Source organism: Epinephelus lanceolatus, chromosome 12, assembly GCF_041903045.1.
Source record: "Epinephelus lanceolatus isolate andai-2023 chromosome 12, ASM4190304v1, whole genome shotgun sequence".
NCBI lineage: Eukaryota > Metazoa > Chordata > Actinopteri > Perciformes > Serranidae > Epinephelus > Epinephelus lanceolatus.
Genome location: NC_135745.1, coordinates 44,954,153 through 44,980,088, shown reverse-complemented (window position 1 = coordinate 44,980,088; position 25,936 = coordinate 44,954,153). Strand labels below are relative to the sequence as shown.

General features: G+C 47.7%; 1 protein-coding gene and 1 pseudogene across 4 annotated transcripts; one reads left to right on the top strand and one right to left on the bottom strand.

Moving 5' to 3' along the window:
* The first annotated feature begins 999 nt into the window (after window positions 1-999).
* On the top strand, window positions 1,000-25,135 carry ttc19 (tetratricopeptide repeat domain 19). Of its 4 annotated transcripts, none has more exons than XM_033649563.2 (10): window positions 1,000-1,134; window positions 2,421-2,551; window positions 2,751-2,842; window positions 10,353-10,463; window positions 10,545-10,583; window positions 10,738-10,856; window positions 10,934-11,028; window positions 11,191-11,354; window positions 15,443-15,560; window positions 24,614-25,135. In XM_033649563.2, the coding sequence occupies exons 1-10, from the start codon at window positions 1,046-1,048 to the stop codon at window positions 24,790-24,792; spliced, it is 1,137 nt and encodes a 378-aa protein (XP_033505454.1). In that variant the 5' UTR covers window positions 1,000-1,045; the 3' UTR covers window positions 24,793-25,135. The 4 variants fall into 4 exon arrangements, with proteins under 4 accessions (XP_033505454.1, XP_033505453.1, XP_033505456.1 ...); XM_033649562.2 differs by having other exon boundaries at window positions 15,398-15,560; XM_078173475.1 differs by having other exon boundaries at window positions 1,024-1,160; window positions 15,398-15,560.
* LOC117272560 (U1 spliceosomal RNA) lies at window positions 3,348-3,473 on the bottom strand (annotated as a pseudogene).
* Window positions 25,136-25,936: the final 801 nt, after the last annotated feature.

Genomic DNA, 25,936 nt, shown 5'->3' with positions numbered 1-25,936 from the left:
TTTGATCAGACTGCTGATAGTCATTAGTTTATCAGGGTTATTGATCACAGTCTGATCTGAATCACATCCTGCAGTAACTTTATTTTTAATCTCAGTTAATGTTGAGACTTCACATTCACACAGTTTCAGGTTTGGATTTTTGCAAGACAATAATTGTTCAGAATATTTTATAAATTCAGGGATCTTGTTTTTCTGGAGTTTGTCTTGGTGATCACAGTGACAGCAGAGGAGATCTATATATCGTTACGTAAAATTAAAATCAGTAGTTTTAATTCAACAAACCCTTTGTTGTTTCTTATTTATGAAACATCGCAGGTTGAACAAAAATATTCCAAATGATACAAATAAAATAAAACACATAAGGAAGTGAATACAAATATGTAATTGTGTTAATAGATAAATATTAAATAGACTTCCTGTGAAATTTGTCATTAAGATTTTGACGTGTTTTATCAGTGAACTGTTTGCAGGGAATCTTGTCATGAGAAAATAAACACACACTTCAGAGTTCAAGAAAATTAGTAATTGTATTTTACCACTAATGCCAATCAGAATCAGAAACACTTTATTAACCCTCACACTGATGTGTTACAGTCGCTCTGATGTAAAGTGTAGAGAATTGTAGAGAGTAGAAATAAGATTATGATTCAGTTTCACTGCAGTATGTAAAATGTTTAAAAAACATGTGTAATGTGCTGAGTGTGTAAAGTCCGTTCAAAGTATGTGCTACATGTCAGTGTGTAGAACTAGTATGTAGGTTAGAAATATAAAATATGGACATTATGCTCCAGTGCACATTATAAACAGAAATAGTTTTAAAATAAGACATATACAGTGAGTGCATCAATATCCTGTAAATATGAATATATTTGTGCAGTAGGAGGATTACATTCCAACTCAGTAACGTTTTTTTTTATTAATAAACTATTTAATTAAAATTGTTCCACAGCTTATAAAGATCATTCACGTGTTGTCTTCCGGTGCTTTTATTGTGAAGGTGTGGAGTCAGACCTCGTGACTTCCGCTCCTTATATAAACAGACAAGATGGCGGGGTCCTGTGTGCGCCGCTCCGTCCTCAGTCTGAGCAGGTTCAGGTGTTCAGGAGTGCACGCGACCCGGAGCTCACCTGGAAGGTCAGTGTGTGTGCGACTCACCTGAGGTGCGTGTCACGTGTCACGGCTTCTTCTACAGTTTGTGTGAACCCGTGTGAACCCGTGTTAAACGGTGTGAAACGGAGTCTTTTCCTGTCGTCCGGTGGGTGCGTCAGAAGTGTCAGCCAATCAGCAGCGACCTGTTCATAAACCAAATTCTGTCAGATGTTTATTTGTTGTCTGTTGTTTGGTTTTTATTTCAGTCTGTCAGTGACGTCAGTAAAGATATTTGAATGGAATTAAACCCGCCATATTGAAAGACAATGCGCCTGCGCGACACAATCAGGTGTTTAACTCACCTGCGTTTGTGTTTAGATGTATAAACGGAGCTGACGAGGACAGACGGACAGACGGACAGACAGGTGTCCGTTTCAGGACAGAGTCACTCACTAAAGTGAATCAGATTTTCGAGTCACTTGAGTCAGACACCCAGAGTGAGCACACTCCTCAGGTGAGGGAGGGGCTCTGTGAGCAGGGAGAGAGTGCGAGGGAGCTTTGTGCTGCCGGTGAGCCGGAGCTACTGAGTGAGTGAAACACTGAGAGGCCGTTTACACGTACACGGTGATTTTGATAAACGGAGACATCTTCCTTCGTTTGTGCCCTTCGTTTACACGCAAACGGAGATTTCTCCTCTGAAAACGAGTCTTTCTAAAAACTCCGGCCAGAGTGGAGATTTTGGAAAACTCCGGTTGCGCGTTTGCATGTAAACTGAGATAAACGCAGATAAACGGAGTTATAGGCAGCTGACGTCACAACATGCGCCGGAAGTTGCGCCTGTGTCAAAAGTGCGACCTATGTTGCTATGGTGACAGTGGATACATGGAAGGCTTGAGCCTCTCGTTACACTGCCACCTACAGGTTTGGCATGCTCTTGTGTATATATACACGGGTAAGTGTAAACGAAGATCTTTTTGAAAACGGAGATGGTGAAATGTCCGTTTATGAAAATAGCCGGCGGCGTGTAAACTGCCTCTGAGCCTGTGACTCAGCTCAGAGACGAGACGAGACGAGACGCACACACATTAACTCAGTGTACAGTGAGAACAGCTGTCTGGTCTCTCTCTGCAGTTAGCGAGTCAGTGAACAAGTTAATGGAGACGATGACTTGTAACTCCTGAGTCAGTAAAAAGAATCCCGGGTTTCAAACAATTCGTTCATGACTCGCACATCGCTAATCTATTGATCTCTTGATGTGACAGAAACATGAAGGCTGCTCTTCATCAGCTTCATCACTCTGCCTCACTGTGTCTCTGCTGTCTCTCCTACAGAGGAACTATCAGACCAGAGAAACGCTCGGCCTGCTGGGTAAATCTCAGCAGACATGAGTCCTTTACCAGAAACTTCCACAACACACAGAGAAGAGGAGGAGGAGGAGGAGGAGTGCTGTGGGCGGCTGTCGGTAAGTTCAGTCACACCCATCTTCATCAGACCAAACTGCAGTCAGAGTTTTGAATATTTTACACCTTTGGTTTTTAATCTGAACTCCAGTCACAGACCAACAGACGTCACACTGACCTGTCCATCAGTAACATCACTGTGTGTGTGTGTGTGTGTGTGTGGGTGTGTGTGTGTGTGTGTGTGTGTGTGTGTGTGAGCAGCATTCTCCTTGTTCAGCAGTACAGATGAAGACCAACGAGATGAAGCTCAGAGGAAAGAGGATGACATGATCCTGCTGCTGAAGAAGGCCAAGGTACCAGGACCTGTAGTAGTACCATCATCAGCAGTATCGTCAGCAGTATTGTTGGTATTACGCCAGGGCCACACCGCCCGCGAAGCGCTGCGAATAGCCTCGACGCGAAGCCAGTTTCCTTTTTTAATTTTAATTTAATTTTTAATTTTATATACTTTATTAATCCCCCTGAGGGGAAATTCAATTTTTCAGTCTGTTGTCAATTACACACAGGTCCGAACACACATGCACAAACTGGACCTATACATGCACTAAGTGGAGAGATGTCAGAGTGAGGGGGCTGCCCTTGGTCAGGCGCTCTGGGTGGTTGGGGGTTTCGGTGCCTTGCTCAGGGGCACCTCGGCAGTGCCCAGGAGGTGAACTGGCACCTCTCCAGCTACCAGTCCACGCTCCATATTTTGGTCCGGACGGGGACTCGAACAGGCGACCCTCCGGTTCCCAACCCAAGTCCCTATGGACAGAGCTACTGCCGCCCCCTTAAATTTAAAAAAAATAAATAAATCAGGGGAGACCACCAGATTCCCACATTTGGGTAATTTGCAGAGGTCAGCTCAATCGGAGTGCAATGACTGAGCCTTGCCGTGGGTGAACCACCTTCTTGATCATGGTATCTCCCCTGCTAGGTGAGTTTCGGCGCCCATGTTAACCGATTGTGTCATCCACACCGGCAGGCGCTGCAGCGATCAGTTTGGCATCTGGTCTATTTTCTGCGCAAGCCATGAGCGAATGTGTCAAGCCGGGCAGGAAGTCAAACAAAGGAACAACAACAGCATCCGGTCAATTTTCAGAATAAAACAAATTTCAAAATAAAACACCCCATTTGATAAATGCGTTGTATATGTGTGTGTGTGTGTGTGTTCATATACATATACTCATTACTAAGAAGTGGACATACAGGTACAGTTGTTTGGAAAACATGGCGTATAATTTTATGAAGTTATTTACTTACCCACGATGGATAAACAGCCTCAGATGTGACGGAGACAACAGCTGGGAGCAGAAGCTCTTGTCGACCAGCGTGGAGAAATGCGTGTCTGATGTGAACGGAAATGCTCAGGCCCGTGCGAGAATTTCGGTGAGCTGCGCTCCGCAGCACTTTGTTGTCAGTGTGGCCCTGGCGTTATTGTCAGCAGTATCATCAGTACTATCGTCAGTAGTATCATCAGTATTATCGTCAGCAGTATCATCAGTACTATCGTCAGTAGTATCGTCAGCAGTATCATCAGTACTATCGTCAGCAGTATCATCAGTACTATCGTCAGCAGTATCATCAGTATTATCGTCAGCAGTATCATCAGCAGTATCATCAGTACTATCGTCAGCAGTATCATCAGTACTATCGTCAGCAGTATCGTCAGCAGTATCATCAGTATTATCGTCAGCAGTATCGTCAGCAGTATCATCAGTACTATCGTCAGTATTATCGTCAGCAGTATCATCAGTACTATCGTCAGCAGTATCATCAGTACTATCGTCAGCAGTATCATCAGTTCTATCGTCAGTAGTATCGTCAGCAGTATCATCAGCAGTATCATCATTATTATCGTCAGCAGTATCATGAGTATTATCGTCAGCAGTATCATCAGTACTATCGTCAGTAGTATCGTCAGCAGTATCGTCAGCAGTATCATCAGTATTATCGTCAGCAGTATCATCAGCAGTATCATCAGTACTATCGTCAGCAGTATCATCAGCAGTATCATCAGTACTATCGTCAGCAGTATCGTCAGCAGTATCATCAGTACTATCGTCAGTAGTATCGTCAGCAGTATCATCAGCAGTATCATCATTATTATCGTCAGCAGTATCATGAGTATTATCGTCAGCAGTATCATCAGTACTATCGTCAGTAGTATCGTCAGCAGTATCGTCAGCAGTATCATCAGTATTATCGTCAGCAGTATCATCAGCAGTATCATCAGTACTATCGTCAGCAGTATCATCAGCACTATCATCAGTACTATCGTCAGCAGTATCATCAGCAGTATCATCAGTACTATCGTCAGCAGTATCATCAGTACTATCGTCAGCAGTATCGTCAGCAGTATCATCAGTATTATCGTCAGCAGTATCGTCAGCAGTATCATCAGTACTATCGTCAGTATTATCGTCAGCAGTATCATCAGTACTATCGTCAGCAGTATCGTCAGCAGTATCATCAGTACTATCGTCAGTAGTATCGTCAGCAGTATCATCAGCAGTATCATCATTATTATCGTCAGCAGTATCATGAGTATTATCGTCAGCAGTATCATCAGTACTATCGTCAGTAGTATCGTCAGCAGTATCGTCAGTATTATCGTCAGCAGTATCATCAGTACTATCGTCAGTAGTATCGTCAGCAGTATCATCAGTACTATCGTCAGTAGTATCGTCAGCAGTATCATCAGTATTATCGTCAGCAGTATCATCAGTACTATCGTCAGTAGTATCATCAGTATTATCGTCAGCAGTATCATCAGTACTATCGTCAGTAGTATCGTCAGCAATATCGTCAGCAGTATCATCAGTACTATCGTCAGCAGTATCATCAGTACTATCGTCAGCAGTATCATCAGCAGTATCATCAGTACTATCGTCAGCAGTATCATCAGTACTATCGTCAGCAGTATCGTCAGCAGTATCATCAGTATTATCGTCAGCAGTATCGTCAGCAGTATCATCAGTACTATCGTCAGTATTATCGTCAGCAGTATCATCAGTACTATCATCAGCAGTATCATCAGTACTATCGTCAGTAGTATCGTCAGCAGTATCATCAGCAGTATCATCATTATTATCGTCAGCAGTATCGTGAGTATTATCGTCAGCAGTATCATCAGTACTATCGTCAGTAGTATCGTCAGCAGTATCGTCAGCAGTATCATCAGTATTATCGTCAGCAGTATCATCAGCAGTATCATCAGTACTATCGTCAGCAGTATCATCAGTACTATCGTCAGCAGTATCGTCAGCAGTATCGTCAGCAGTATCGTCAGCATTATCGTCAGCAGTATCATCAGTACTATCGTCAGTATTATCGTCAGCAGTATCATCAGTACTATCGTCAGCAGTATCATCAGTACTATCGTCAGTAGTATCGTCAGCAGTATCATCAGCAGTATCATCATTATTATCGTCAGCAGTATCATCAGTACTATCGTCAGTAGTATCGTCAGCAGTATCGTCAGCAGTATCGTCAGTACTGTCGTCAGTATTATCGTCAGAAATATCGTCAGCAGTATCGCCAGTAGTATCATCAGTACTATCGTCAGCAGTGTCATCAGTATTATCGTCATTAGTATCGTAGTAATGTCAGTACTATCGTCAGCAGTATCGTCAGTACTGTCGTCAGTATTATCGTCAGCAGTATCGTAGTAATGTCAGTACTATCGTCAGTAGTATCATCAGTAGTATCATCAGTAGTATCGTCAGTAGTATCATCAGTACTATAATCAGTACTATCATCAGTAGTATCGTCAGTACTGTCGTCAGTATTATCGTCATTAGTATCCGTAGTAATGTCAGTACTATCGTCAGCATTATGATCATTAGTATCATCAGTACTATCGTCAGTAGTATCATCAGCACTATCATCAGTACTATCATCAGTAGTATCATCAGTAGTATCGTCAGTACTATCGTCAGTAAGTTATTTACTTACCCACGATGGATAAACAGCCCCAGATGTGACGGGAGCAGAAGCTCTTGTCGACCAGTGTGGAGAAATGCGTGTCTGATGTGAACGGAAATGCTCAGGCCCGTGCGAGAATTTCGGTGAGCTGCGCTCCACGGCACTTTGTTGGCAGTGTGGCCCTGGCGTTATTGTCAGCAGTATCGTCAGTATTATTGTCAGCAGTATCATCAGTATTACTGTCAGCAGTATCGTCAGTACTATCGTCAGCAGTATCATCAGTACTATCGTCAGCAGTATCATCAGTACTGTCGTCAGCAGTATCGTCAATACTATCAATCAATCAATTTTATTTATAAAGCCCAATATCACAAATCACAATTTGCCTCACAGGGCTTTACAGCATACGACATCCCTCTGTCCTTATGACCCTCACAGCTGATCAGGAAAAACTCCCCAAAAAACCCTTTAACGGGGAAAAAAAACGGTAGAAACCTCAGGAAGAGCAACTGAGGAGGGATCCCTCTTCCAGGACGGACAGACGTGCAATAGATGTCGTACAGAACAGATCAGCATAATAAATTAACAGTAATCCGTATGACACAATGAGACAGAGAGAGAGAGAGAGAGAGAGAGAGAGAGAGAGATGCAGGTAATGACAGTAGCTTACAACAACATTATTGAAAGTAATAATATTATAGTTATAGTTCTGGCTACTGTGGTACAATATGTTGAAAGTATGTATTAATATCTGACAGTATACATGTGTGACAATAATCATATGTGTATAATAACAGTAGAAGTATGACTAATGACTAATCTGGCAACAATTAAATCGTAGACTTTGATTTTGTCTAGAAGACGTTTCGCCTCTTATCCAAGCGGCTTCATCAGTTCTCAACGCATCAGTCTGACTAGTCCTCACTAGTCTGACAAACAGTGGAGTAAGACTCAGGTTTTTAACCTCTGTAGAGGTGTACACCCACCACCCTCATAAGACAATACTTCGTTAGTGGAGTTTCACTGGACCATTGTTTGGGTCAGGTGAGTCACACTAGTGAACGACGGTCGTTAGGAGTGGGTGGGGCCACTGGTGAGCAACAGTCGTTAGGCATGATGTGTGGTTTCCAGTGAACGACTGTCGTTGTGTTTCTTTGAGCCACTTGAGGTTAGTTTCGGGCAGTCTTTGTTGTTCAATCTCTTAGGTACAGCAGCAAGGGCCGCATTGTAAATGGGGGATAGGTGGTGTCTCAGGCCACCTCCCCTGTTTAGAGACGGTTTCTCTATTTTAACGTAGATGGATTCTTTCACTCCTCTTTCGAACCATCTGTCCTCTCTGTCCAAGATTTTCACATTGCTGTCCTCAAAGGAGTGAGCCTTCTCCTTTAGATGTAAATAAACAGCAGAAACTGGACCTGAGGAGTTTGCCCTTCTGTGTTGAGCCATGCACTTGTTTAATGGTTGTTTGGTTTCACCAATGTATGAGTCCTTGCATTCCTCACTGCATTGGACAGCATATACCAAGTTGCTTTTTTGAGTGTGTGGTACCCTGTCTTTGGGGTGTACCAGTTTTTGCCTGAGTGTGTTACTTGGTTTGAAACACACAGGAATTTGGTGTTGGTTGAAAATTCTCAGACAGTTTCTCAGACACCCCGGACACGTAGGGTATGACAATGTTCCTGCGCTTGTTTCCTTCCTCAGCCCTCTCTGAGTTATTGTTCTTGTTGGATCGTTTTGTTCTGTTAAACGTCCAGCTAGGATAGCCACAAGTTTCCAACGCTCTCCTCAAATGTTTGTGCTCCCGTACCTTTGCCTGAGTGGTGGTTGGTACATTATCAGCCCTGTGCTGTAAGGTTCTGATAACTCCCAGTTTGTGCTCCAGAGGGTGATGTGAGTCGAAAAGAAGATATTGGTCTGTGTGTGTGGGTTTCCTATATACCCCATTGTGGAGGCTCCTGTTCTCATCCAAGTGTACATCACAGTCTAAGAAAGGTAGGTGGTTATCATTAACATCTTCTCTAGTGAACTTGATGTTCTTGTCCACTGAGTTGATGTGCTCAGTAAAAGCCTCCAGTTCTTGGGATTTGATCTTCACCCATGTGTCATCCACATATCTGAACCAGTGGCTTGGTGATGTACCCTTGTAAGAGTTCAGTGCCTTTTGCTCTACCCTTTCCATATACAGGTTTGCCACAATGGGGGATACTGGTGACCCCATACCACAGCCATGCTTCTGTCTGTAAAAAGTACCGTTAAACTGGAAGTATGTGGTGTTAAGGCACAATTCCAGTAACTGGCAAATTTGTTCTGTATTGAGATTTGTTCTGTCCGGTAACGTTCTGTCCTGTGTAAGATGATGCCTCACCGTTTCCACTGCTTCCCCGGTTGGGATGCAAGTGAATAGGGATGTTACATCATATGATACCATGGTTTCATCCGGTTCTAGCCTTAGACCCTGGATTTTGCCTGCAAATTCGTGCGAGTTTTGTATGTGGTGTGGTGTGTTACCCACCAGAGGAGCTAAAATGTTAGCTACATGTTTTGCAATATTGTATGTCACTGAGTTTATGCTACTGACAATGGGTCTGAGTGGGACCCCTTCTTTATGGATCTTGGGGAGTCCATATAGACATGGGATGGTGTCTTGTGGGTAGAGTCTGAGGTACTGAGGCCGGTCAAACGTTCCATCATTTTGTAATGCCTGTAGACATTGTATCACCCTCTTTTTATACCCGCTGGATGGGTCTCGCTTCAGGAGGAGCAGTATCATCAGTACTATCGTCAGCAGTATCGTCAGTACTGTCGTCAGCAGTATCATCAGTAGTATCGTCAGTAGTATCGTCAGCAGTATCGTCAGTACTATCGTCAGTACTGTCGTCAGTATTATCAGCAGAAATATCGTCAGCAGGATCGCCAGTATTATCATCAGTAGTATCGTCAGTACTGTCGTCAGTATTATCGTCATTAGTATCCATAGTAATGTCAGTACTCTCGTCAGTATTATCATCATTAGTATCATCAGTACTATCATCAGTAGTATCGTCAGCACTATCATCAGTAGTATCGTCAGTAGTATCATTAGTAGTATCATCAGTTGTATCGTCAGCACTATCATCAGTACTATCATCAGTAGTATCATCAGTACTATCATCAGTAGTATCGTCAGCACTATCATCAGTAGTATCATCAGCAGTATCATTAGTAGTATCATCAGTTGTATCGTCAGCACTATCATCAGTACTATCATCAGTAGTATTATCAGTACTATTGTCAGTTGTATCGTCAGTACTGTCATAAGTAGTATCATCAGTACTATCATCAGTTCTATCATCAGTTGTATCGTCAGTAGTATCATCAGTACTAACATCAGTAGTATCATCAGTACTATTGTCAGTAGTATCGTCAGTACTATAATCAGTACTGTCATAAGTAGTATCATCAGTACTATCATCAGTTCTATCATCAGTTGTATCGTCAGTAGTATCATCAGTACTAACATCAGTTCTATCATCAGTTGTATCGTCAGTAGTATCATCAGTACTATCATCAGTTCTATCATCAGTTGTATCGTCAGTAGTATCATCAGTACTAACATCAGTAGTATCGTCAGTACTATTGTCAGTACTATCATCAGTACTATCATCAGTACTATTGTCAGTAGTATCATCAGTACTATCATCAGTACTATTGTCAGTAGTATCGTCAGTAGTATCATCAGTACTATCATCAGTACTATTGTCAGTAGTATCATCAGTACTATTGTCAGTACTATCATCAGTACTATTGTCAGTAGTATCGTCAGTACTATCATCAGTACTATTGTCAGTAGTATCGTCAGTAGTATCATCAGTACTATCATCAGTAGTATCATAAGTAACGTGCCCCGTCTCGTCTCAGCTCAGTGTGTATCGGGGGCAGCTGGACGCCGCCTCTGGTTTCCTCCATCAGGCTGTCGTGCTGGCTCATCAGACTCACAACAACCAGGCCATCATCTACACCTACAGCCTGGTAACACCTTCTCACTGTGACCTCTGATGACCTCTGACCCTGTCTCTGTGACCTTTGACCTCTCCCTGTCTGTCCCCTCAGATGGCGAACCTGGCCTACGTTCAGGGTCAGCTGGACAACGTGAGTAACTGTCCAGTCACAGCTCAGTTTGTTGCTGTCACCGTGGTATTAAGCTGCTCTTTTTTACTATGGCAACGGCAGTGACAACCTGGAGTGTAGAACAGCTAGTTATCCTCTTCATCATCATCGTCGTTTCTCCTCTTCCTCTTCTCAGGCAGAGAAACTCTTCAAAGCAGCGATGAGCTTCATGCTGTCAGGAGGAATGCCACAGGACGACAACGCCATCATCGAGATGTCTCTGAAACTCGCTACCATCTACGCTGAACAGAACAAGTAAGATTGCGCTTTTCATGTGTCTGATCTCTGACCTCACTTCCTGTCAGAGAAGTGACAGTATGTGTGTGTTTGAGGGTGGAGCTTGTGGAGCATGGCTTCAGATTCTGTACGGAGTCTCTGGAGGCCAAACTGCAGAAACAGGAGGAAACACCTGCTGAGGAGCGGACAGGTGAGACTGAAACATGTTCACAACTCAGACGCTTCATTTCCTTTCATTTAAAGACACATGACCCTCTGTCCGACTAATCAGAACACTTCTTACTGAACACCTGAAGTTCAGAGGATCTGACACTGATCAGTGGTTCAGAAGCTGCTGTTGTTGTTGTCTCAGAGGAGGAGGAGGCTCTGAGGAAGGAGACCCGCCTCCTGCTCGGTCTTTGTTTGGACTCACGAGCTCGATACCGGGCGTCAAAGCTGCACCTGAACCAGGCGGGACAGGACTACCAGAATGCCCTGAACATCTGCCGCCAGGAGCAAGGAGACACACACCCACAGGTAGACACACACCCACAAGGAGACACACACCCACAGGTAGACACACACCCACAAGTAGACACACACCCACAGGTAGACACACACCCACAGATAGACACACACCCACAAGGAGACACACACCCACAGGTAGACACACACCCACAGGTAGACACACACCCACAGGTAGACACACACCCACAAGGAGACACACACCCACAAGTGGACACACACCCACAGGTACACACACACCCACAAGTAGACACACACCCACAAGTAGACACACACCCACAAGTAGACACACACCCACAGGTAGACACACACCCACAAGGAGACACACACCCACAGGTAGACACACACCCACAGGTAGACACACACCCACAGGTAGACACACACCCACAAGGAGACACACACCCACAAGTGGACACACACCCACAGGTACACACACACCCACAAGTAGACACACACCCACAAGTAGACACACACCCACAAGGAGACACACACCCACAAGTAGACACACACCCACAGGTAGACACACACCCACAAGTAGACACACACCCACAGGTAGACACACACCCACAAGGAGACACACACCCACAGGTAGACACACACCCACAGGTAGACACACACCCACAAGGAGACACACACCCACAGGTAGACACACACCCACAGGTAGACACACACCCACAAGTAGACACACACCCACAGGTAGACACACACCCACAGGTAGACACACACCAACAAGTAGACACACACCCACAGGTAGACACACACCAACAAGGAGACACACACCCACAGGTACACACACACCCACAAGTAGACACACACCCACAAGTAGACACACACCCACAAGTGGACACACACCCACAAGTAGACACACACCCACAAGTAGACACACACCCACAAGTAGACACACACCCACAAGTAGACACACACCCACAAGGAGACACACACCCACAGGTAGACACACACCCACAGGTAGACACACACCCACAAGGAGACACACACCCACAAGTGGACACACACCCACAGGTACACACACACCCACAAGTAGACACACACCCACAAGTAGACACACACCAACAAGTAGACACACACCAACAAGTAGACACACACCCACAAGGAGACACACACCCACAAGTAGACACACACCCACAAGTAGACACACACCCACAAGGAGACACACACCCACAAGTAGACACACACCCACAAGTAGACACACACCCACAGGTAGACACACACCCACAAGTAGACACACACCCACAAGTGGACACACACCCACAGGTAGACACACACCCACAGGTAGACACACACCCACAGGTAGACACACACCCACAGGTAGACACACACCCACAAGTAGACACACACCCACAGGTAGACACACACCCACAAGTAGACACACACCCACAAGTGGACACACACCCACAAGTGGACACACACCCACAGGTAGACACACACCCACAGGTAGACACACACCCACAGGTAGACACACACCCACAAGTAGACACACACCCACAAGTGGACACACACCCACAAGTAGACACACACCCACAAGTGGACACACACCCACAGGTAGACACACACCCACAAGTAGACACACACCCACAAGTAGACACACACCCACAAGTAGACACACACCCACAGGTGGACACACACCCACAGGTACACACACACCCACAAGGAGACACACACCCACAAGTAGACACACACCCACAGGTAGACACACACCCACAAGTAGACACACACCAACAAGTAGACACACACCAACAAGTAGACACACACCCACAAGTGGACACACACCAACAGGTAGACACACACCAACAAGTGGACACACACCAACAGGTAGACACACACCCACAAGTGGACACACACCAACAGGTAGACACACACCCACAAGTGGACACACACCAACAGGTAGACACACACCCACAAGTGGACACACACCAACAGGTAGACACACACCCACAAGTAGACACACACCAACAAGTAGACACACACCAACAAGTAGACACACACCCACAAGTGGACACACATCCACAGGTAGACACACACCAACAAGTAGACACACACCAACAAGTAGACACACACCCACAGGTAGACACACACCCACAAGTAGACACACACCCACAGGTAGACACACACCCACAAGTAGACACACACCCACAGGTAGACACACACCCACAGGTAGACACACACCCACAAGTGGACACACACCCACAAGTAGACACACACCCACAGGTAGACACACACCCACAGGTAGACACACACCCACAAGTGGACACACACCCACAGGTAGACACACACCAAGTAGACACACACCAACAAGTAGACACACACCCACAGGTAGACACACACCCACAAGTAGACACACACCCACAGGTAGACACACACCCACAAGTAGACACACACCCACAGGTAGACACACACCCACAGGTAGACACACACCCACAAGTGGACACACACCCACAAGTAGACACACACCCACAGGTAGACACACACCCACAGGTAGACACACACCCACAAGTGGACACACACCCACAGGTAGACACACACCAAGTAGACACACACCAACAAGTAGACACACACCCACAGGTAGACACACACCAAGTAGACACACACCAACAAGTAGACACACACCCACAGGTAGACACACACCCACAAGTAGACACACACCAAGTAGACACACACCAACAAGTAGACACACACCCACAGGTAGACACACACCAACAGGTAGACACACACCAAGTAGACACACACCAACAGGTAGACACACACCCACAGGTAGACACACACCCACAAGTGGACACACACCCACAGGTAGACACACACCCACAAGTGGACACACACCCACAGGTAGACACACACCCACAGGTAGACACACACCCACAAGTGGACACACACCCACAGGTAGACACACACCCACAGATAGACACACACCAACAAGTAGACACACACCCACAAGTAGACACACACCCACAAGTGGACACACACCCACAGGTAGACACACACCCACAGGTAGACACACATCCACAGGTAGACACACACCCACAGATAGACACACACCCACAAGTAGACACACACCCACAGGTAGACACACACCCACAGGTAGACACACACCCACAAGTAGACACACACCCACAAGTAGACACACACCAACAAGTAGACACACACCCACAGGTAGACACACACCCACAGGTAGACACACACCCACAGGTAGACACACACCCACAGGTAGACACACACCCACAAGTAGACACACACCCACAAGTAGACACACACCAACAAGTAGACACACACCAACAGGTAGACACACACCCACAAGTAGACACACACCCACAGGTAGACACACACCCACAAGTAGACACACACCCACAAGTAGACACACACCCACAGGTAGACACACACCCACAAGTAGACACACACCCACAGGTAGACACACACCCACAGGTAGACACACACCCACAAGTAGACACACACCCACAGGTAGACACACACCCACAAGTAGACACACACCCACAGGTAGACACACACCCACAGGTAGACACACACCCACAGGTAGACACACACCAACAAGTAGACACACACCCACAAGTAGACACACATCAACAAGTAGACACACACCAACAGGTAGACACACACCCACAGGTAGACACACACCCACAAGTAGACACACACCCACAGGTAGACACACACCCACAGGTAGACACACACCCACAAGTAGACACACACCCACAAGTAGACACACACCCACAGGTAGACACACACCAACAAGTAGACACACACCCACAAGTAGACACACACCAACAAGTAGACACACACCCACAGGTAGACACACACCCACAAGTAGACACACACCCACAAGTAGACACACACCCACAAGTAGACACACACCAACAGGTAGACACACACCCACAGGTAGACACACACCAACAAGTAGACACACACCCACAAGTAGACACACACCCACAAGTAGACACACACCAACAGGTAGACACACACCCACAGGTAGACACACACAAATAGGTAGAGCAACAGATGTGTGATGACATCATCATGTCTCCTATCAGACTCTGGTGCTGATGAGCGACCTGGCCACTGTCTTGGATCTTCAGGGTCGCCATGACGACGCCCTGGCGCTGGTTCAGCAGGCGGTGGATCTGAGCCGCTCCGTCGGACACCCGGACCAACACGTGCTGCTGGGAAATATGGCGGGTATCCTGCTGCACACAGGTGAGGACAGGTCATGGGTCGTACTCTGAGTCAGGTCAGTCTCTTGTCACACAGACACACATCCCAATGAAACGCAGTGTTACAAAGCAGCTGAGAATGTTCTCTCTGCTGATTGGTCAGCTGTGTGGGGGGCGGGGCCAACAGTGTATATACAGGAAGAAGGTGTGATGTCTCAGTCAGGTCGTCACTGTGAATAAGAACTTGTTTCTGATTCAGTCAAGGTGAAGTAAAAGTCATGTGTTAGCGTGTAACTCTGAAAGAAACATTGATATGAAACCTGACGCTGAGGTGTTTGACAGTTACCATGGTAATGCAACAGAAAAATACTGTACACACAGGAAATGTCTTCAGAACAGCTTGTAAAGAAGACGAGCTGCTGCCAGACGACTGAGCAGATTGATGTATGTGATACTGAGCGTGTGCGACTACATGCTAACTGTCAGCATGTTACACTGAAGACGTGTTTGGAGCTCGTGACATACTGACGGTCTTTTATCGCCATCCATTCGACCTGTCGGGTCGTTGGTTAGAGAAAACCACGTCATCCTTTACGAACTGTGTCACACTGAAGGACTTTGCTCACTGAGTCTAATTTTTTTATCTGAAAGTGTGAAAGTATGAAAGTTTCATTTGTCAATAAAATTTTTAGAACAGGTTTGATTTCCTGAGGTCTTTAGAGACGTCTGACTGAGACCAGACAGAGAGACACAGCTGAGACCAGACAGAGAGACACAACTGAGACCAGACAGAGAGACACAACTAAGACCAGACAGAGAGACACAGCTGAGACCAGACAGAGAGACACAACTGAGACCAGACAGAGAGACACAGCTGAGACCAGACAGAGAGACACAGCTGAGACCAGACAGAGAGACACAGCTGAGACCAGACAGAGAGACACAGCTGAGACCAGACAGAGGGACACAGCTGAGACCAGACAGAGAGACACAACTGAGACCAGACAGAGAGACACAGCTGAGACCAGACAGAGAGACACAACTGAGACCAGACAGAGAGACACAGCTGAGACCAGACAGAGAGACACAGCTGAGACCAGACAGAGACACAGCTGGGACCAGACAGAGAGACACAACTGAGACCAGACAGAGACACAGCTGAGACCAGACAGAGAGACACAACTGAGACCAGACAGAGACACAGCTGGGACCAGACAGAGGGACACAGCTAAGACCAGACAGAGACACAGCTGAGACCAGACAGAGAGACACAACTGAGACCAGACAGAGACACAGCTGAGACCAGACAGAGAGACACAGCTGAGACCAGACAGAGAGACACAGCTGAGACCAGACAGAGAGACACAACTGAGACCAGACAGAGACACAGCTGAGACCAGACAGAGACACAGCTGAGACCAGACAGAGAGACACAACTGAGACCAGACAGAGACACAGCTGAGACCAGACAGAGACACAACTGAGACCAGACAGAGACACAGCTGAGACCAGACAGAGAGACACAGCTGAGACCAGACAGAGACACAGCTGAGACCAGACAGAGAGACACAACTGAGACCAGACAGAGAGACACAACTGAGACCAGACAGAGACACAGCTGAGACCAGACAGAGAGACACAGCTAAGACCAGACAGAGAGACACAGCTGAGACCAGACAGAGACACAGCTGAGACCAGACAGAGAGACACAGCTGAGACCAGACAGAGAGACACAGCTGAGACCAGACAGAGGGACACAGCTGAGACCAGACAGAGAGACACAGCTGAGACCAGACAGAGGGACACAGCTGAGACCAGACAGGGACACAGCTGAGACCAGACAGAGAGACACAGCTGAGACCAGACAGAGAGACACAGCTGAGACCAGACAGAGAGACACAGCTGAGACCAGACAGAGACACAGCTGAGACCAGACAGAGAGACACAGCTGAGACCAGACAGAGAGACACAGCTGAGACCAGACAGAGAGACACAGCTGAGACCAGACAGAGAGACACAGCTGAGACCAGACAGAGAGACACAGCTGAGACCAGACAGAGACACAGCTGGGACCAGACAGAGGGACACAGCTAAGACCAGACAGAGACACAGCTGAGACCAGACAGAGAGACACAACTGAGACCAGACAGAGACACAGCTGAGACCAGACAGAGAGACACAGCTGAGACCAGACAGAGAGACACAACTGAGACCAGACAGAGACACAGCTGAGACCAGACAGAGAGACACAGCTGAGACCAGACAGAGAGACACAACTGAGACCAGACAGAGACACAGCTGAGACCAGACAGAGAGACACAACTGAGACCAGACAGAGACACAGCTGAGACCAGACAGAAGGACACAACTGAGACCAGACAGAGACACAGCTGAGACCAGACAGAGAGACACAACTGAGACCAGACAGAGACACAACTGAGACCAGACAGAGACACAGCTGAGACCAGACAGACAGACACAACTGAGACCAGACAGAGACACAGCTGAGACCAGACAGAGAGACACAGCTGAGACCAGACAGAGACACAGCTGAGACCAGACAGAGAGACACAACTGAGACCAGACAGAGACACAGCTGAGACCAGACAGAGAGACACAGCTAAGACCAGACAGAGAGACACAGCTGAGACCAGACAGAGACACAGCTGAGACCAGACAGAGAGACACAGCTGAGACCAGACAGAGGGACACAGCTGAGACCAGACAGGGACACAGCTGAGACCAGACAGAGAGACACAGCTGAGACCAGACAGAGAGACACAGCTGAGACCAGACAGAGGGACACAGCTGAGACCAGACAGGGAGACACAACTGAGACCAGACGGAGAGACACAGCTGAGACCAGACAGAGAGACACAGCTGAGACCAGACAGAGAGACACAGCTGAGACCAGACAGAGAGACACAGCTCAGACCAGACAGAGGGACACAGCTGAGACCAGACAGAGAGACACAACTGAGACCAGACGGAGAGACACAGCTGAGACCAGACAGAGAGACACAGCTGAGACCAGACAGAGAGACACAGCTAAAACCAGACAGAGACACAGCTGAGACCAGACAGAGAGACACAGCTGAGACCAGACAGAGAGACACAACTGAGACCAGACGGAGAGACACAGCTGAGACCAGACGGAGAGACACAGCTGAGACCAGACGGAGAGACACAGCTGAGACCAGACGGAGAGACACAACTGAGACCAGACAGAGAGACACAACTGAGACCAGACAGAGAGACACAGCTAAGACCAGACAGAGAGACACAGCTAAGACCAGACAGAGAGACACAGCTGAGACCAGATAGAGAGACACAGCTGAGACCAGACAGGGACACAGCTAAGACCAGACAGGGACACAGCTAAGACCAGACAGGGACACAGCTGAGACCAGACAGAGAGACACAGCTGAGACCAGACAGAGAGACACAGCTGAGACCAGACAGAGAGACACAACTGAGACCAGACAGAGAGACACAGCTAAGACCAGACAGAGAGACACAACTGAGACCAGACAGAGAGACACAGCTGAGACCAGACAGAGAGACACAACTGAGACCAGACAGAGAGACACAGCTGAGACCAGACAGAGAGACACAGCTGAGACCAGACAGAGAGACACAGCTGAGACCAGACAGAGACACAGCTGGGACCAGACAGAGGGACACAGCTAAGACCAGACAGAGACACAGCTGAGACCAGACAGAGAGACACAACTGAGACCAGACAGAGACACAGCTGAGACCAGACAGAGAGACACAGCTGAGACCAGACAGAGAGACACAACTGAGACCAGACAGAGACACAGCTGAGACCAGACAGAGAGACACAGCTGAGACCAGACAGAGAGACACAGCTGAGACCAGACAGAAGGACACAACTGAGACCAGACAGAGACACAGCTGAGACCAGACAGAGAGACACAACTGAGACCAGACAGAGACACAGCTGAGACCAGACAGAGAGACACAACTGAGACCAGACAGAGACACAGCTGAGACCAGACAGAAGGACACAACTGAGACCAGACAGAGACACAGCTGAGACCAGACAGAGAGACACAACTGAGACCAGACAGAGACACAACTGAGACCAGACAGAGACACAGCTGAGACCAGACAGACAGACACAACTGAGACCAGACAGAGACACAGCTGAGACCAGACAGAGAGACACAACTGAGACCAGACAGAGACACAACTGAGACCAGACAGAGACACAGCTGAGACCAGACAGACAGACACAACTGAGACCAGACAGAGACACAGCTGAGACCAGACAGACAGACACAACTGAGACCAGACAGAGACACAGCTGAGACCAGACAGAGAGACACAGCTGAGACCAGACAGAGAGACACAGCTGAGACCAGACAGAGAGACACAACTGAGACCAGACAGAGACACAGCTGAGACCAGACAGAGACACAGCTGAGACCAGACAGAGGGACACAGCTGAGACCAGACAGAGAGACACAGCTGAGACCAGACAGACGGACACAGCTAAGACCAGACAGAGAGACACAGCTGAGACCAGACAGAGACACAGCTGAGACCAGACAGAGGGACACAGCTGAGACCAGACAGAGAGACACAGCTGAGACCAGACAGAGAGACACAACTAAGACCAGACAGAGAGACACAGCTAAGACCAGACAGAGAGACACAGCTGAGACCAGACAGAGGGACACAGCTGAGACCAGACAGAGGGACACAGCTGAGACCAGACAGAGAGACACAGCTGAGACCAGACAGAGAGACACAGCTGAGACCAGACAGAGAGACACAGCTGAGACCAGACAGACGGACACAGCTAAGACCAGACAGAGAGACACAGCTGAGACCAGACAGAGAGACACAGCTGAGACCAGACAGAGAGACACAACTGAGACCAGACAGAGAGACACAGCTGAGACCAGACAGAGAGACACAGCTGAGACCAGACAGAGAGACACAACTGAGACCAGACAGAGAGACACAGCTGAGACCAGACAGAGAGACACAACTGAGACCAGACAGAGAGACACAGCTGAGACACAGCTGAGACCAGACAGAGAGACACAGCTGAGACCAGACAGAGAGACACAACTGAGACCAGACAGAGAGACACAGCTGAGACCAGACAGAGAGACACAGCTGAGACCAGACAGAGAGACATGGCTGAGACCAGACAGAGACACAGCTGAGACCAGACAGAGAGACACAGCTGAGACCAGACAGAGACACAGCTGAGACCAGACAGAGACACAGCTGAGACCAGACAGAGACACAGCTGAGACCAGACAGAGAGACACAGCTGAGACCAGACAGAGACACAACTGAGACCAGACAGAGACACAGCTGAGACCAGACAGAGAGACACAACTGAGACCAGACAGAGAGACACAGCTGAGACCAGACAGATAGACACAGCTGAGACCAGACAGAGAGACACAGCTGAGACCAGACAGATAGACACAGCTGAGACCAGACAGATAGACACAGCTGAGACCAGACAGAGAGACACAGCTGAGACCAGACAGAGAGACACAACTGAGACCAGACAGAGAGACACGGCTGAGACCAGACAGAGAGACACGGCTGAGACCAGACAGAGACACGGCTGAGACCAGACAGAGGGACACAGCTGAGACCAGACAGAGACACAACTGAGACCAGACAGAGAGACACAACTGAGACCAGACAGAGAGACACAGCTGAGACCAGACAGAGAGACACAACTGAGACCAGACAGAGAGACACAACTGAGACCAGACAGAGAGACACAGCTGAGACCAGACAGAGAGACACAGCTGAGACCAGACAGAGAGACATGGCTGAGACCAGACAGAGACACAGCTGAGACCAGACAGAGAGACACAGCTGAGACCAGACAGAGACACAGCTGAGACCAGACAGAGACACAGCTGAGACCAGACAGAGACACAGCTGAGACCAGACAGAGACACAGCTGAGACCAGACAGAGAGACACAGCTGAGACCAGACAGAGACACAACTGAGACCAGACAGAGAGACACAACTGAGACCAGACAGAGAGACACAGCTGAGACCAGACAGATAGACACAGCTGAGACCAGACAGAGAGACACAGCTGAGACCAGACAGATAGACACAGCTGAGACCAGACAGATAGACACAGCTGAGACCAGACAGAGAGACACAGCTGAGACCAGACAGAGAGACACAACTGAGACCAGACAGAGAGACACGGCTGAGACCAGACAGAGAGACACGGCTGAGACCAGACAGAGACACGGCTGAGACCAGACAGAGGGACACAGCTGAGACCAGACAGAGACATAACTGAGACCAGACAGAGAGACACAACTGAGACCAGACAGAGAGACACAACTGAGACCAGACAGAGAGACACAGCTGAGACCAGACAGATAGACACAGCTGAGACCAGACAGAGACACAGCTGAGACCAGACAGAGACACAGCTGATACCAGACAGAGAGACACAGCTGAGACCAGACAGAGAGACACAGCTGAGACCAGACAGAGAGACACAGCTGAGACCAGACAGAGACACAGCTGAGACCAGACAGAGACACAGCTGAGACCAGACAGAGAGACACAGCTGAGACCAGACAGAGAGACACAGCTGAGACCAGACAGAGACACAGCTGAGACCAGACAGAGACACAGCTGAGACCAGACAGAGAGACACAGCTGAGACCAGACAGAGAGACACAGCTGAGACCAGACAGATAGACACAGCTGAGACCAGACAGAGAGACACAGCTGAGACCAGACAGATAGACACAGCTGAGACCAGACAGATAGACACAGCTGAGACCAGACAGAGAGACACAGCTGAGACCAGACAGAGAGACACAACTGAGACCAGACAGAGAGACACGGCTGAGACCAGACAGAGAGACACGGCTGAGACCAGACAGAGACACGGCTGAGACCAGACAGAGGGACACAGCTGAGACCAGACAGAGACACAACTGAGACCAGACAGAGAGACACAACTGAGACCAGACAGAGAGACACAACTGAGACCAGACAGAGAGACACAGCTGAGACCAGACAGATAGACACAGCTGAGACCAGACAGAGACACAGCTGAGACCAGACAGAGACACAGCTGATACCAGACAGAGAGACACAGCTGAGACCAGACAGAGAGACACAGCTGAGACCAGACAGAGAGACACAGCTGAGACCAGACAGAGACACAGCTGAGACCAGACAGAGACACAGCTGAGACCAGACAGAGAGACACAGCTGAGACCAGACAGAGAGACACAGCTGAGACCAGACAGAGAGACAGCTGAGACCAGACAGAGACACAGCTGAGACCAGACAGAGAGACACAGCTGAGACCAGACAGAGAGACACAGCTGAGACCAGACAGAGAGACACAGCTGAGACCAGACAGAGAGACACAGCTGAGACCAGACAGAGGGACACAGCTGAGACCAGACAGAGGGACACAACTGAGACCAGACAGAGAGACACAACTGAGACCAGACAGAGGGACACAGCTGAGACCAGACAGAGGGACACAACTGAGACCAGACAGAGGGACACAGCTGAGACCAGACAGAGACACAGCTGAGACCAGACTGACACCAGTCAGTAACGTTACTCTGAGTGTACGAAATGATGAAGTCAGTTTGTGACCACAGGCCCGTGGTCATTCGTGACGCAACCATCTTCCAGGTCTCCTCTTTTACACACCTGAACGGTCTCTGTAGTAGACTACAGCAAAGGCTGCACTTTCTTCGCCGTCTCAGGGTTCATGGTGTTGACCAATGATTTATGGCAGTCTTCTATCGAGCAGTCTTGGAAAGCCTTGTCAGATTTGGCATCACAGTTTGGTTTGGTTATCTCTCAGTGCAACTGATGCAGACTGCAGGGAAGATCAGAGCAGTAAGACAGCTCCCCTCTCTGCAGTCCATCAGTGAACAGGCTTCTCTAAGGCAGGCTCATGAGGTAGTTAGTGAAGCAACCCACGTATTACATGATGAGTATGTACTAATGCCTTCTGGGAGAAGGTACAGATTACACAGGTGTAATTTGAACCGATTTAAAAACTCCTTTGTTCCTATGTCAATTAAACTGTTAAACGAAGCATTGAAATAGATGGAACACACAAGACAGGATCACTATAGACACACTGTTACTGTTGGGTCCCGCCCGTGTCTTTTGTATATTTTAGTTGCTGTTTTGTGTATGTGTTTGTTGTGGCTGCAGCAGGGGTGTAAGCCCAAGCCAAATTTCCCTTGTGGACAATTAAGTTTACCTTGACCCTTGACCTTGAAGACTGCAGTCTGAGCTCCCTGCTGTAAACAGGAGGTTTTTATTTTAGAGCGACACGTTCAGGACTATCAGGATTTTTCAAGCAACCGTCTCCTGCTGTTGTTACAGGGAAGTTACAGCTGAATACCATGTTCATATGGTACAGACAAACTCTCAAGTCAGTCAGATCTGATCTGTCGGAGGAGTTTGTTAAAGTACGACCCCTGGAAATTTAATTTGATTTATTTCAAAATGGCTGACTTCCTGTTGGGTTTAAGGTTGGACTCAAGACCTTTTTTTTTTTTTTTTTAACATCTCAGGATGTTACAGGTGCCTTCTGAATTTAATACACGTAGGCGAAACCAGCTTCAGGGGCTGCTTCGTGGAAATTTTGTAGGGGACGCTACTGAGGCATTTTTTCACACCTGATCATGACATCATCATCATCAGATGTAAATTTTCCCCAGTTCTGATGTGCATTCAAAGTTTCAGGAGTTTTTGACCAAACCTAGGATTCATTTCAGAGAACAATAATAATAATAATAATAATAATAATATCTCCTTCAGTTGCAGCGTTGTTTATTTTAGATTGATTTAAATTCAATCATATACACAATCTGTCGCTCCGCCTACAGGAAGTCTGTTTGTACAGGTGAACATGTACAGTTCAGATCGAGATCAGATCATGTGCAGGGTCTCTGTGGTCTCTGTGTCATCGCCACGCTCACACCTGTCCAAACCAATCACACTCTGATTGAAGTGAAGTACAAGGTTCAGGTGTGACAAACACCTGCTGCTCTCTGATCTGGTCTGTGCTCCGGCAGGCCGACTGGAGGACTCGGTGCAGTTCTACCACGAGGCCCTGAGTCTGGCTCGGCAGGCCGGAGACCAGGAGGCCGTGGAGCAGATCCAGGAGGGACTGAAGGAGGTGAAGAAGAGGAGGAACCAGGAGAGTAAGGAGGAGGAAGAGAGGAAGGAGGAGGAGGCTGCAGCACAGGAGTGATGGGTTCACAGTGTGTTAGAGTATGATGATGATGATGATGATGATGATGATGATGATGATGATGATGAGAGTCTGTCTGTTGGTCCACAGCATCAAACTTAGTCTCTTTACCTGCTGGACAGATCTCTAGGATGACCTCTGTGACCTCTGACCTCTGTGGCTTCTGACCTTTCCTCCACCATCAGCTCCTCTGGTTCTCATTAAACACACAGGTGTGATGTTCAGCTCCTCCACATGCTGATTATTGATCAGAGTCACTGATCAGACTGATGAGGAACTCTTAACATGTTGCTTCTGTTTAACTCTGATTGTGAGTAAACTCTGAAATAAAGATTCAAACAGACGATGGCTGTTTGTCTTTAACTCTTAACGAGGCTGCTGGGTAACGAGGGGCGGGGCTCTGGGCTACAACACACGCTCAGACTCACACTTTTTCAGATAGAAAACATTTGTTTATGGATTTTTATGAAAGATGTCAGTAGCTGCGTCTCCCTCACAACAGGGTCCTTAAGTTAAATTTCCTTATTAACATTTAATCTGAGTGAGCTTATATGAACCATATATAGACCACCATTTTGTGTTTTACGTGTCCATCCATCTGGCCATACGTCCGTTCCTTTCTCGTATCGTATGAAATCTCAAGAACGCCTCAAAAGAATTTCTTCAAGTTGGGCGCCTGGACCTGGACCTCTTTCAAAATCAAAGCACTACGTCGGTACAACACCACCAACTGATGTTTTTTGCTTTCAACAACACACACGTGGTTACATTTAGCCAACACACACACACACACACACACGTGGTTACGTTTAGCCGACACACACACGTGGTTACGTTTAGCCGACACACGTGGTTACGTTTAACCAACACACACACACGGTTACGTTTAGCCAACACACACGTGGTTACGTTTAGCCAGCACACACATGTGGTTACGTTTAGCCAACACACACGTGGTTACGTTTAGCCAACACACACACACATACACATGGTTACGTTTAGCCAACACACATACACATGGTTACGTTTAGCTGACACACACACACACACACGTGGTTACGTTTAACCAACACACACACACACGTGGTTACGTTTAGCCAACACACACACGTGGTTACGTTTAGCAGACACACACACGTGGTTA

Coding starts and splice junctions, on each gene's coding strand:
- ttc19 (XM_033649562.2), top strand. CDS start 1,046: ATGGCGGGGTCCTGTGTGCGCCGCTCCGTCCTCAGTCTGAGCAGGTTC. Junction 2,552..2,750: donor AGTGCTGTGGGCGGCTGTCG/GTAAGTTCAGTC, acceptor GTGTGTGAGCAG/CATTCTCCTTGTTCAGCAGT. Junction 15,561..24,613: donor GGGTATCCTGCTGCACACAG/GTGAGGACAGGT, acceptor GTGCTCCGGCAG/GCCGACTGGAGGACTCGGTG.